This window comes from Suncus etruscus, chromosome X, assembly GCF_024139225.1.
Source record: "Suncus etruscus isolate mSunEtr1 chromosome X, mSunEtr1.pri.cur, whole genome shotgun sequence".
Classification (NCBI taxonomy): Eukaryota; Metazoa; Chordata; class Mammalia; order Eulipotyphla; family Soricidae; genus Suncus; species Suncus etruscus.
The window spans coordinates 68,605,155-68,619,995 of NC_064868.1; the positions used below are offsets into that span (position 1 = coordinate 68,605,155).

General features: G+C 35.2%; 1 protein-coding gene across 1 annotated transcript in view; it reads left to right on the plus strand.

The window, feature by feature from the left end:
- Nucleotides 1–14,841, plus strand: part of DIAPH2 (diaphanous related formin 2) — a 370,213-nt gene that overhangs the window by 243,985 nt on the left and 111,387 nt on the right. Inside the window, exon 21 of the mRNA XM_049766649.1 lies at nt 4,308–4,547. Within this exon, the coding sequence (XP_049622606.1) occupies nt 4,308–4,547 (240 nt within the window). The remainder of the gene's footprint in view (nt 1–4,307; nt 4,548–14,841) is intronic.

The following is a 14,841-nucleotide window of genomic DNA, read 5'->3' on the forward strand; positions in this document are numbered from 1 at the left end:
ATAACCCCATCAAAAATGGGTAGAAGAAATGAACAGACACTTCCTCAAAGAAGAAATACAAATGGCCAAAAGACACATGAACAAAAGCTCCCATCAAAAATGGGTAGAAGAAATGAACAGACAATTCCTCAAAGAAGAAATACAAATGGACAAAAGACACATGAAAAATGTTCCATTTCACTAATCATCAGGGAGATGCAAATCAAAACTACAGTGAGGTACCATCTCATAACACACAGATTAGTGCTCACAAAGAATGAGAACAAGCAGTGCTGGCGGGGATGTGAAGAGAGAGGAACTCTTATCCACTGTTGGTGGGAATGCCATCTAGTCCAGCCTTTATGAAAAACAATATAGAGATTCATTTAAAAAAATGGATATTGAGCTTCCATATAATCCAGCTATTCCACTCCTAGGGATATACCCTAGGAACACATAAATACAATTACAATATCCTTTCCTCACACCTATATTTATTGCAGCACTATTTACAATAGCCAGACTCTGGAAACACAATGGAATATTATGCAGCAGTCAGGAGAGATGAAGTCATGAAATTATCCTATATGTGGATGTACATGGAATCTATTATGTTGAGTAAAATATGAAAGAGGGAGAGAATAGACACAGAATAGTCTCACTCATCTATGGGTTTTAAGAAAACAAAAGGCATTACTGTAATAAGGTCCAGAGACAATAGAGTTAAGGTCTGGAAGGATTGGAAGGATCGGCTCACAATTTGAAGCTCACCACAAAGAGTGGTGAACGCTGTTAGGGAAATAAATACATTAACAACTAGCATGACAAAGTTAAAGAATGAGAGAAGTAGAATGCCTCTCGTGAATATAGGCAGGAGTGGAGAAGGAGAGGATATTACTTCTGGGAATGTTGCACTGGTGAGAGAGGTATTCTGTTTATGACTGAAACCCAACTACCAACATGCTTCTAATCATGGTGCATAAGTAAATATTTATTTTTAAAACATTGATGGAACAGAACTCCTAGAACTTCTTTTTTTGTTTTTTTGTTTTGTTTTGTTTTGTTTTGTGCCACACCTGTTTGATGCTCAGGGGTTACTCCTGGCTAAGCACCCATAAATCGCCCCTGGCTTGGGGGGACCATATGGGACGTTGGGGGATCGAACCATAGTCCTTCCTTGGCTAGCACTTACAAGCAGACACCTTACCTCTAGCGCCACGTCCCCGGCCCCGAGAACTTCTAGAAAGACTTTACCCTAGGCTTCACCCTATGACCTGTGCAAATACCAAGATCTCTGATTTTATCATCCACAACTGAGCGGAAAATTTTCTGGCACCATAAAAAGACCTCGGGGTGTGAAAAAGAGCATGTACAGAGCCTGTAGTCATTGCCATGACAGTATGCTTCAAGGGCGGAGAATCCCTGTATCTCATAGGCCAACGGAATTCCCTTTCTAATTTCCCCAATATTTGCTGTGCCCATGCAAAAAAAAGTAAAATTATTTTTCTTATTTTTTTACTTTTTATTTTATGCTCATGGTTTTTGTTTGGTTGTTGTCTTAATTGCTCTGGTGCTTTTTTGTAGTTGCTGTTTTATGTTTGATTTTTGTTGGTTTTATTTTTTGTTTGTTTCTGGGTTTTGCAGTTTTTTTGTCTTTTTGTTATGTTTTCTTTTTTCCTTTCTTCTTTTAAATTTATATATATTACCTCTAGATGGACTCCTCCTGGTTTTTTATTTGTTTGTTTGTTTTTAAACAGAACCACATAACTTGAATCATCTTGTTCTGCCTCATATATTGAGGGAAGAAATGGATGATACCAAAAGCAGACATTGAGTAGGAATAAAAAAGTGATCAGACTTAAACACCAAATCCAAAGTCAATTGCAACAGAACCGATACCCATTGTACAATTAGCTATACACAGAATGGACCACTTATTATAGTAGCCTGGGGGCAAAAGAGGGGTTTTTAGGATGCAAGATGGGAACAGGGGTGGAGGGAGGACAACACTAGTGGTGGGAATGCCCCTAATTCAATGTCACTGTACTTAAATTATTACTGTAAAAGATTTGTAATTCACTTTGGTCACAATTAAAATCATTAAAATTAAAAATAACAAAATTAAAATTAAACTAGACTAATTTTTCATAGAAAATGTTCAAGGCAAACATAGAATGTAAACCAGTATACTGTAAGATAATTATTATAACCTAAGTTGAAACATTATAGACTTCTTTAATAAACAATTTAATTCAATTTTGGAATAATGTGCTTGAAAACAAGTTAATGTGATTTCACCATGACTATTTGACATCAACCTTTTTTAATGTTGGTAAAAACCTTTTAATCATGTTTGTTTAAAACGTTTTATGAATTTACTTAATGGGTTTTTACTTATTAAATTCTCAGAAGCTCTGCTTTGGATTTTATCCCCCAGACCATTTCAAAAGGGGACATATGTATGTGTATATCTCCTATAAATATTTCTTTAATGTATTTCCTTAATAAGTATAATTCTTATTGTCTAATTTCTTATGTAGCAGCAGATTTCCCCTTTCCTTTTTCTGGAACTATTTAGTAGGAAATTCTAATAGATAAGTTTCTCTTGGGCTCTGAGTTCATGTTAGAACCAGATTATTAGGATTGTTTAGCTTGTTATTTTTACCCCGATTTGCACCAGTAGTACTATGTGGCTTTGTTCCTTTTTGCATAGGCACATTAAAATGGGAAATCTTATATGTGGAAACAAGCTTTTATCAAATAGGGATTGGCATTTATTTATGAATTTATTTATTTCTGAATTTATGAAGACATAAAATTTATATTACAGTGAGACCTTACACTCTAATCACTTGTCATAGAGACTTGGCTTAGGCTTCAGAAGATTGGCCTTAGGCCACTTACCCCTGAACCTTGCATCCCATCTCTAGGCAAAGCAAGGTTTTCTTCATCAGCACCAGGCGTTGGTCTTCTACCAGGGAAGGCCTTAATGTTACCTGGCACTGATTTGCTCCATAGTGTGTTTATAAAACACCCTGACAACTTGATAGCAGCAACAATCTGCTTACATGGCAGGAATCTCCGCAATGCTACTTAATGGTGAGGTGAAACCAAAAGACTCTCCATGTCACCCTTACTTTGACATAGGATCTGTACAAAAATCAGGATCTCTAGCTATAGAAATCTTACCATGACAACCATAATTGTGAAGAACTTTTACTGAAACTACAGAGAAAGACTTTAGGGTTAGAGAACTTAGTATACCCAGAGCCTGTAGTTGGTCTTGTAGCAGGATGATTCATGGGTACGGTTTTCTGTTTTTAGTTCAAAGATTTTTCCTTCCTGTTTTTTTCAGTAATTTGCTGTACCTATGCAAAAACAAACAAAAAACTGCCACGCACACGCACCTCTTATTTTGTTTTATTTTTATCTCATCTTTTAAATCAAAGCTCCCACCTTTTTCATAAAATTTGGGACACATATTACTTTATTTTAGCACATATTCCTGCATTTTTTAAATAAAACTAATAAGAATTGTATAAATAAAGCCTGGTTCAGTGGCCAAGTGGTCTCAGATGCAAGGCAGGGAAATAAGTACAGAACTAAATATCCAAGCCAAAGTCAATGATAATAAAATGAATGGACCAAACTTTTAACAGTCTAAACTTAAGGAGGCCTGTTATACTGGCAGGCCAGGGGGCAAATAGGATGCACTCTGGGTCCATTGGTGGAGGGAGTTTGACATTGGTGGTGGGAAGGGCCCTGAATCATTGTAATCTGCAACTATGAAGGACTTTGTATATTAGAACTGTTTCAATAAAATAAAATTTAAAAAAAATTCTTAGTCAGATCTGGTCCTCTAATCACAGATAGCAGAAGCTAATTGCTTAAGAAAAATGGATTCCCTTATACTTTTTGTTATCATGCACTGCTATGGTATAGCTATTTATTCAACTCTGTCATCTTCATATGTTTTCTATGTTTATTTCAAAGAGATCTTTGATAGTTTTTATAATAATGAACTTTTTCTCAATTGTTTACCATTGCATCATATTTTGCAATGTATTGAAGTTATTTTACAGTTTCACAGCTACTATACCAATCCCTCTACCAGTGTTTCTAGATTGAGTCAATATTATCCCATGGCTTCTTTAAAGGGTAATAGACTATTTCTTTAGAATATTATTATCAAATAAAACAATGAAAACAAAGATAAAATTCATTTTATGAGCAAATTTTAATGTACTATCTTTAAAATTATTCCCACTAGAAATAGAATATAAGAGATTTTACATGTATATTCTGATTGACTATTTCTTATCTTACAGATGAGCTCTGTGAAAATGTTAAAGTCTCGCCTTAATAGCATTCTTTTCAAGCTTATGTTTGAAGAACAAGTAAACAACATCAAGCCAAGCATCATAGCAGTAACTCTTGCCTGTGAAGAGCTGAAAAAAAGTGAAAGTTTTAACAAACTTTTAGAGTTAGTTCTTTTGGTAGGAAACTACATGAACTCTGGCTCAAGAAATGCCCAGTCCTTGGGTTTTAAGATCAACTTCCTTTGTAAGGTAAGATAAAAAATTATATTTCTAATTTCCAACAATGATTTCTTCTATGAAAGGGCTCGTTCTCTATAGAAACAACATTAGAGTAAATGAACCCAGAAATGCTTCAGAAAAGTTTATTTTGTGGTATATAAGTTATATGTCAACTAAAACTAATAAATTTTAGAAATATTCTCTTTAAACTCCAAAGAAAATTTAAAAGCTGAGGCTGATATGATGTTATTGAAGTTTGTAAATCAAAATAAAAGTTGAAGTTAGGCCTACATTGGGAGAGTATTGACTTTGAATGTGGCAGATCTAAATTCAATTCCATATTGTCTCCTATGCCCCACTAGAATTGATCTTTTATCAGAAAGCCAAGTTTAATCCCTAAGCAGCATTGGACAAGGCACTAAAACAAATAAACAAAAATCATTATAAAATAGATGCATCATGTGCTTCAATTCCTTTATGTTAGATTTGTCTTACAATAAATATTTGATCCGATAAATTTACTGACGTATTTTAAAATATATTTTCTTAATCTATTTTTAAAAAATAATGTTCTTTAGTGTAGGATAATGTGTTATTGAACTTTTACTAGGTTCATTAACCAAAGGTTTAAAAAGATCAAATGAAAGACATTTCTTGCTTACAATGAATTCAGTGTTATTTTTTGGTGATTTTTATAATTTGAGTCACCATTATTTACACTACTGTTAATAATAGGGTTATAAACATATAATACCCCAGCCCTTCCCATTGTGTATTTCCCTCCACCGTTATCTCAAGGCTCAGGCCTGAAAACAACTAGCTGCATCTGCCCTTTCTAGCTCATCTCCGCACCATGGTAATCTCAGATTTTAATTAATTTTAAAATTGTAGCCATCATAAATTATAATTATTCATCTTTAGGTTTCAAATATATGATACTCCAATAAGAATCCCTTAACTAGTTTCAAGTTCCATCTCTTCATGTTTCCTGTATACATCTTTTTTGGGGGGTGAGGGGGGTTGGGCCACACTCAGTGACACTCAGGGCTTACTCCTGGCTATGCACTCAGAAATTGCTCCTGGCCTGGGGGATCATATGGGACACCGGGGATCAAACTGCAGTCCGTCCTAGGCTAGCACTGGCACTTACCACTCCACACAACCACTCTGGCCCCACATCTTTTATTTTTTTATTGAGACTATGATTTACACTTCTATTGATAATGGTTTCTCATGCAAATGATTCCAACACAACATCTATCCTTAGTGTACCCATTTTCCTTTCCCCAAGAGCATCACGACTCATATTTCTCACCTCCCCCCAACTCAACTTTGTGGATAATTTCCTCTACTTGTGTTTCCTTTAGACATTTGTTACTACCTTGCTATGTATCTTTAAGTCTCACAGATGAAATTATTCTGTATTTATCACATTTCTTTTGTCTGATTTCACTCAGCGTGATAACCTCTAGTTCCATCATGTTACTGAAAATCGCATGATTTGGTTTTTTTTTTACAATATTTATTATTTATTTAATAATTTGGTGGCGCTAGAGGTAAGGTGTCTGCCTTGCAAGCGCTAGCATAGGACAGACAGCGGTTTGATCCCCCGGCATCCCATATGGTCCCCCCAAGCCAGGGGCGATTTCTGAGTGCATAGCCAGTAGTAACCCCTAAGCGTCAAACGGGTGTGGCCCAAAAACAAAAAAAATATTTATATTTACCACAACTTTTTGATACAAATATCTGTAATTTGACATTTGGTTTTTTTTCATATATTAAATTGTATTGTAAGCAGCGATGAAAATATTTGTACATATATATTTACAGATTAATGCTTTTGTATTTGGGGGATAGATACCGAGAATTGGTATCGCTGAATCAAATGGGAGTTCTAGTTCTATTTTTTGAATAATTGCATATTGCTTATCATAGTGGCTTAACCAAAGGACATTCCCATTAATAGATATTACCACCACAACCCCAACAATACTTTCTATTTCATCTTTTTGATATCTGCTAAACTCACGGGCACAACTATATTTCATTGTTGTTTTGACTTGTGTTTCTCTAATTATGAGTGATGATGGGTAAGCTAGCTCAGTTTTGTCGATCTGTTTTTGCCTTTAGACATTTGTTTTACTGGTAATATGCTTCTTTGTTTTTTAATTCTTATCAAATTGAACAAGTGACTTGAAAATTATCATATATGTTCATTATTAAGTAAGCTATTGCAAACCAACACTATTGCAAACTAAATTTCTGTGTTGTATTAAGTTTGGCAAATAATAGTTGTTTTGATATACATATTTATATTTAGTAGCTATTTGTTATAGAGAAAATAAATTAACATAATATGAGGTGAAAGGCTGAAAAACTAATGAGATGAAATAGCTCAAAAGACATATAATCTATCTTTGACATCATACCGTTTTTTCACTTTTTTTACATTGAAACATTGCATAAGTCTATTTTGGGCCTGAGAGATAGTAGGCAATGCACTTGCTTTGAATGAAATTGAATTAATTCTATTCCCTGTAACTCATGAAGTTCTCTGAGCCCCACTACGAGTGATCTTAAGGGCCGGGGAGATAGTGCAGCAATAGGGCATTTGCCTTGCATGCAGCCGATCCAGGACAAAGCTGGGTTCAGTTCCCGAGATCCCATATGGTCCCCGAAGCCTGACAGGAGCGAATTCTGAGCACAGAGCCAGGAGTAACTCCTGAGTGTGATCAGGTGTGAGCACCCCCAATAAACAGCCCCCAAGAAAGAGTGATCTTTAACTAGGTATAAGCCCTGAGTAGAGCTAAGTGTAGCCCCTCAAACAAACAAATAATACCATTGTTCAGATCCAGGTCTAAGTGCTGAATATCACCAGGTATGGTCCCTAAATCAAAATAGAACAAAAAATTGTAGCAGTATGATCAAAAGAACACATAGTTGTAGAGAAATAACTAATATGTTTATGGTAAGTATAACCCTAAATTTTATATTACCTTTCTTTCTCATTGTAACTCCCCTATGCAGAAATTAAGAAGTTAATTTTGTTTAAAGGACTATAAAAATAAAATTTCTGTGTTGTATTAAATTTGGCAAATTTTAGTTGTTTTGATATACATATATTTATATAGTAGCATTTGTGATTGCTTAAATATTAAACATTTTATGACGATACAAGTAAGACAGTGAAACAAGAAGCCATATACTGGATTTTTGCTATTAGAAATAAACTGGTTTTTTATATTAGTAATTTAGGTTTGGTTATTCCATCAACCCAACCATATTTCTTCACTCAATTTTTCTGTGCCTTTTTTCCCCAAAGATTATCCATTATCAATATGTTTTATGTTACATTTCTATCAGAACATTTGCCTTGATTAGACATTTTTCTGAGTAAGGGTTAATTTTTATTTGCTTATTTTATTATACAGATATTGAGGTTGAGGAAAGGAATATATGAAGTGTTTTTCTTCAGATGCACAGTACAATTTCAATTTAGTCTTTATAGAACATATTATGTCTTCCCTGAAGCTTTTGCCTTCACTATAATTAATATACCTTATGACTTACTTTCTCATTATTTACATAAAATCACTTTTATCTGGGGGTAAATGCATATTCTACTGCAAATTATACATACCTGATGTATTTATATTTTCTTTCTGGAAAATAATAATCTCCTGCAGTTGACTGGATTATTTGCTTGTTTATTCATTTTGACTCTTAAATGGAAATTTTTGAGTAGAATGTGAGGTAAAATTTGATATTAGCATAATGTCTAATATGTTAATTAATGTATGTTAATATATGGAATTAAAGATACTTTGTCTATAACACCAGTTCCAAAAGGGGTTGCTGACGAGACAAACAGTATCAGATGATTCCTGTGTGACAGACAAGGGTCATTCTTCTTTCCTTGCTCTCTTTACCATTATGGGCAACTACTGTCGTCTGCTCTCTGCAGCTTCCTATGAGTAAACTCTTTGATACATAGGTCAAGGAATTTGTATTTTCAGAACCAGTATTCATAAATATTAAATGTGTGAACTGTGAAATCATTACCAGTGCAAAATTTTTGATGTCTGCAGTTGAATTTGTTATTCTGATTAAAAATGTTTAGTGAATATTTAAGCAACACTTTTCTGATTTGCCAATGTGAAGGTCAGTCAGCATGGCTGAACATTATGGTGATAAATAAGTAAAGATAAAAATAAAATCACAGTGCTAACAGAGATCCAGATTATGCTAATGTTTTGGCCTGCATAAAGATTAGTAGGCTGTCATTAATTCTAATAAAATGATCATAATCAGGATATTATACTATGTTCAACAGTTAAATAAGTCTCAAATTGTGCTATATTGGGCCCAGAGAGATAGCACAGCGGCGTTTGCCTTGCAAGCAGCCGATCCCGGACCAAAGGTGGTTGGTTCGAATCCCGGTGTCCCATATGGTCCCCCATGCGTGCCAGGAGCTATTTCTGAGCAGACAGCCAGGAGTAACCCCTGAGCAACGCTGGGTGTGGCCCAAAAACCAAAAAAAAGAAAAAAGTGCTATATTGGCTTATTTTATTTATTTTGTCCTTAATTTATTTTTCTCATTTTAATTTTGTTGAAATCATTGTGATTGACAAAGTTTTTCATAGTTAGGTTTCAGACATTAATGAATTAGGGTCAATCCTACCACAGGTTTCTACCATACTCCACCAAAGTTCCACAGGTCATCCCAAACCACTCCCCTTTACCCCCAAGCCTGCCAGTATAACAAGCCCATTTTAAGTTTATATTGTTAAAGTTTGGGTTTCTTGATTTCATTATTGTTGCCTTTGTCTTGGATATTTAGTTCTGTCCATTTTAACGCTATCAATGTATCTGACACCACTTTGTCCCTGGCCTGCATCTTTTCCTATCTGTGATTCTCCTCTTCTACTCAGTTTCTTTCCTTCTCCTTGCTATACGCTGGAGACTATGGTATTCAAGACAATTACCATTTAGACCATTGTATTGCTTTATGGAGTTCTTCTATATACCATATATAAGTGCTAGAATTCTGTATTTATTATTCTTCTCTGGCCTACTTCATTTAGCATAACATTTTCCAATTCCATCCATGTTGCTGCAGATTCCATGATTGCATCATTCCTTATAGCTACATAGTATTCCATTGTATATTTGAACCACAAATTCATGATTCACTCCTCTGTTGTTGGACAGCTAGGTGGATTATAAGTGCTTGCTATTTATTGTACTGAGTGCTGCAACTAATTGTGATGTGCATACATCCTTCTGAATGAATGTTTTTCTGTCTTGGGGATAGATACCCAAAAGAAAACTTACAGGGTCATAAACTCAATTTTGAGGTTACTGAGAACCCTTCATAATGTTTTCATAGGGGTTGGACCAGATAGCATTCCCATCAGTAGTGGATGAGAATTCATTTCTCACTACATCCCCACCAACAGGGATTGTTTCAAGTATTTTTGATATGTGCCATTGTCACTAGTGTAAGATGATATCTTAATGTTGTCCTGCTTTGGACTTCTCTAATGATAAGTTATGATGAACACTTTCATTTGCCTGTTTGCCATTTTTTTGTCTTCCTCTGAATAGTGTCTATTCATTTCCTCTCCCCAGTTTTGATGGGGTTTCTAGGTTTTATGGAGATAAACTTTGAGTCCTTTGTATATCCTATATATCAAATATTGATCTGATATGTTGAGTGCAAAAGTTTTCTCCTGAGGGGGGATTGAGGGTAAGAAAATAAATTAAAAGTTTTCTCCCACTCAGTTAACCATCTTCTGATTACAGCCCATGTTCCTTTCAGATCCATTCAGGATCTTATTTTTATTTTGATGTCGTCCCATTTATTCAGAATTGATGCTGTAGCCCTTGCCATTGGCATCCTATCATCAAAGACTTCTTTGAGGTCTAAGTCTTGGAAAGTTCTGCCTATGTTTTTCTCAAATAATTTTATTCAATCGGGTCTAATTTCAAGGTCTTTCTAAATTATCTTTTATCTTGCGTTGTAAAATAGTACAGGGAAACCCTTTAGATTTAGAATATTTTTAAATTAAACAATTTCTTTATTTAAACACCAAGATTACAAACAAAATTGTAGTTGGGTTTCAGTCATAACAAGAACACCACCTTCACGCATGCAACCTTCCCATCACCAGTGCCCTCATCTCTTCCCTCCCTCACCCCCCTGCCTGTATTTGAGACAGGCTTTCTACATCCCTCACTCACTGATAGCTAGAGAAATAACTACTTGAGAACTACTATAATTTCAAAGATTTTAATTCACTTTGAATTGACTTATGTGTAAGATTTGAGATATGGACCAATATTAAATTTCTTACATGTGGTTATCCCATTGTTCCAACACCATTTCTTAAAGAGATTTCTTTCTATTTCAAGTTCTTGGTTCCTTTGTTAAAGAATAATTGCCATAAACTTAGGATTTGTTACTGGATATTCTATTGTAACCCATTGGTCTCAAAGTCTGTCTTAGTTTAAGACCATGCTGTTTTTATCACTATGGCTTTGTAATAGAGCTCAAGTTAAGTAATGAGATGCTTCCCAGGTTTTTGCTTTTCAATATAGATTTGCCTATTCTAAGTATTTTATGACTTCACAAAAACATTATAATTAATTTTTAAGTACTTGAAGAATGTTCTCAGAATTTGAATAGAGATTGCATTGAATCTATACAATGGTCTTTGTAAGATATATAGGTCATTTTGATATCGATTTTTCCAATCCATGAGCATGATTCTTTCATTCTTTCATGGTTCTTTTATTTCCTTAGGTCTTCATCAGATACTTTCTTAAGTTTTCTTTAAAGTTGGTGTGGTATAAAATTCTCACCTCTCTTGTAAGGTTGAGTCCTAAGTACTTGATAGTTTTGTATACTATTTTAAATGGGGTCTCTTTTAGTTGGCACTCTTCGGGCATGCAGGATTTGATCACATGTATTCATTATCTCTGGTAGTTTCTCTTTAATGATGTTCTTGACTGTTGATTCTTCCTGGAGATTTTCTTCCTGAGTCTCTGGGACTCCAATGATTCTTAAGTTGTTTCTGTTGAGCTTATCATAGACTTCTATTTTCATCTGTTCCCATTCTTTGAGTAATTTTTCCATTGTTTGATCATTTGCTTTGAGGCTTTTTTCCAATTTCTTCTGCTGTATGTAATTGTTATGTATCTCATCTTCCAGTGTACTGATTCTATCCTCAGCTGCTGTTAACCTGTGGGAAATCTCAAACATGTTTTTCTTCAATTCATCTACTGAGTTTCTCAGACCTGTTATTTGATCTGAAATTTCTGTTTGGAGTTTTCTCATTTCTATCTTCATATTCTCCTGATTCTTTTTAGTTTTCTCTTCTATACTTTGTTTGAGTTCTTTGAACATGTTCCATATTGCAACTCTAAACTCCTTATCTGAGAGACTGACTAGGTGGTTGGTCATGTTCAAGTCATCAGAGTTGCCATCTTCATTCTCTATGTCTGGCACTGGCCCGTGTTGTTTCCCCATTGTCACACTAGTACTGCGTGTTTTTCTATGTGTTGTGATTGTATTCATCGGCTAAATGCTGTGCACCGTCGCGAAGGGGAGCGGAGCAACCGTGCTCCTCTGGCTTCTCCCTTTCTGGGCGTGTCGACTCACCTCCACGGAAGGCTCACAGGAAGGCAGGCTGGCAGATGGGCCGCACCCAGGATGAAATCAGGCCAAAAATGCAGGACAGCAGAGTAGAGAGGCAGAAGGGTGCTGGCATCTGAGATCCAGCGAAGTTCAGTGGCTCCTCCCTTTCTGGGCGTGTCACAGGAAGGCAGGCTGGCTGATGAGCCACACCAAGGGTGAAATCAGGCCAAAAATGCAGGACAGCAGAGTAGAGAGGCAGAAGGGTGCTGGCATCTGAGATCCAGCGAAGTTCAGTGGCTCCTCCCTTTCTGGGCGTGTCTACTCACCTCCACGGAAGGCTCACGGGAAGGCAGACTCCCCGGAAAGCTCACAGGAAGGCAGGCTGGCTGATGAGCCGCACCAAGGGTGAAATCAGGCTGAAAATGCAGGACAGCAGAGTAGAGAGGCAGAAGGGTGCTGGCATCTGAGATCCAGTGAAGTTCAGTGGCCATACTATTTTAAATGGAATAGACTCTGAACTCTTTCTTTTCAGAGTCATTATTTGTATAAAGGAGTGCAACTGTCTTTTGTGTATTGACTTTGTAGCCAGTTATCTTGCTGTATTGGCTTATTGTTTCTAGGAGCTTTATTGTGGATTCTTTAGGGTCTTCACTCTATATCATTATGTCATCTGCAAATAGAGATATTTTGACCTACTCTTTTCCAATTTGTATTCATTTGATTTCCTTTTCTTTTATGGTTTCTATTGCTAGGACTTTTAATATTGTGTTGAAAAAGTGTAGAGACAGTAGACATACTTGCCTAGTTCCAGACCTTAGTTGAAAGGTTTTCAGTTTTTCAACATTAAGAATAATATTGGCTATAGTATTTTATAGATAGTTGTTCCTTTCTTGAGGAAGGTTCCTTCCATACCTATTTAACTGAGGCTTTTCATCATGAATAGGTTTTGGATTTTGTCAAATACTTTCACTGAAATAATTGATATGCCCTTGTAGCATGTATTCTTTCCGTTTACTGATGTGGTGTATGATATTGATTTATTTGCATATATTGAACCATTCTTTCATCCCTGGGATGTAACCCTTTTGGTGATGACTGTAACCTTTTAGAAGTGTTGTTAGATTTGATTTGCTAAGATTGTGTTAAGGATTTTTGCATCATTGTATGTCAGTGAAATTAGTCGATAGTTTTCTTTTTTGGTAGTATCTCTGTCAGAGTTGGCAATGAGTATAATGTTAGCATCTTGGAAGCTATTATGGAGAATTCCCATCTCTTCCATAATTTTTAAGAGTCTAAGGATCATTGGTAATATCTGTGCTCTGAAAGTTTGATAAATCTCACCCATAAACCAGTCTGGTCCAGGACTTTTATTCTTTGAGTGTTTCTTAATTACCATTTCAGTTTCTTTACTTGTGATTGGCCTATTCAGGCTTTCTACTTACTCTTCATTCTGTATTGGAGATTATATTTTTCTAGAAATGTGTTCATTTTTCTAGTTTCTCTAACTTAACTGAGTACAGTTGTTCATAGCAAGCTCTCATGGTGTCTTAGATTTCTTGGGGTTCTGTCGTACTCTCTCTTCTTTCATTTCTGATCCAATTTATTTGAGTATTTTTTCTTTTTTTCCTTGTGAATCTTGCCAACTCTTTGTATATCTTATTTATTCTTAAAAAAAAAACAGCTCCAGGTTTCATCAAATATTTGCATTGTTTTGTTTGTTTTTATATTGTTTATTTATGCTCTGGTTTTTATTATTTTTTTCTTTTTGTTGTGTTCAGATTCCTTTTCTGTTGGTTTTCCAGATGTTTAAAGTGTACATTTAGGTTGTCAATTTTGTTCAATTGTCAATTTTCTTCTTTCCTAATGTAGGCCAATATTGCTATGCGTTTCCCCTTAATCACTGCTTTTGCTGTGTCCCATTGATTTTGGCAATTTGTTTCTTCATTGTCATTAGTCTCAAGAGATGTCTTTATTTCTTCCTTGATTTTCTTTTTGATCCAGCTGTTTTTGAGCAGCATGTTGTTTAGTCCCCAGGTATTAGATTTTCTCCACATCTTCTTTTTAAAATTAATCTTGATCTCTATGGCATTGTGGTCTGATAGGATATTTGGTATAATTCTTATATTTTTTATTTTATGTAAGTTTAGGACTTGTATTTTAAAATGTGATCTATCTTTAAGAAGATTCTATGTGCACTTAAGAAGAGTGAATATTTAGCTTTAAGGATGACAGGCCCTGTGTAGATTCATTTATCCCAGTTCTTCTGGTTTCTCATTTAGGGCTCTTATGTCTTTGCTAATATTCTGTTTAGTGGGTCTATCCAGTGGCAGTAGTGGCATATTACGATCTCCCTCTACTGTCACATTTCTGTCCATGTTTTTCTAAGTTTGTGAGAGAAAAAAAACCTTACATATATTGCTGACTATATATTTGGTGTGTAAATGTTTAGAGTTAGTACTTCTTTGTCTCATGTTCCCCTGTTCAATAAATAGTGCCCATTTTGTCTCTAAGTACTTTCTAGAGGTTGGATGTAATTTTATTTGATATAAGTATGGCTTTCTCACCTTTTACTGTTTTCCAGTAAATTGTGTAATCGTTTTTCATCCTGTTATTCTGAGACTTAGTCTATCCTGAAATTTTTTTGGAAAGTGTGTATCTTGCGGACTTCATGTAGCTGGGTTTTGT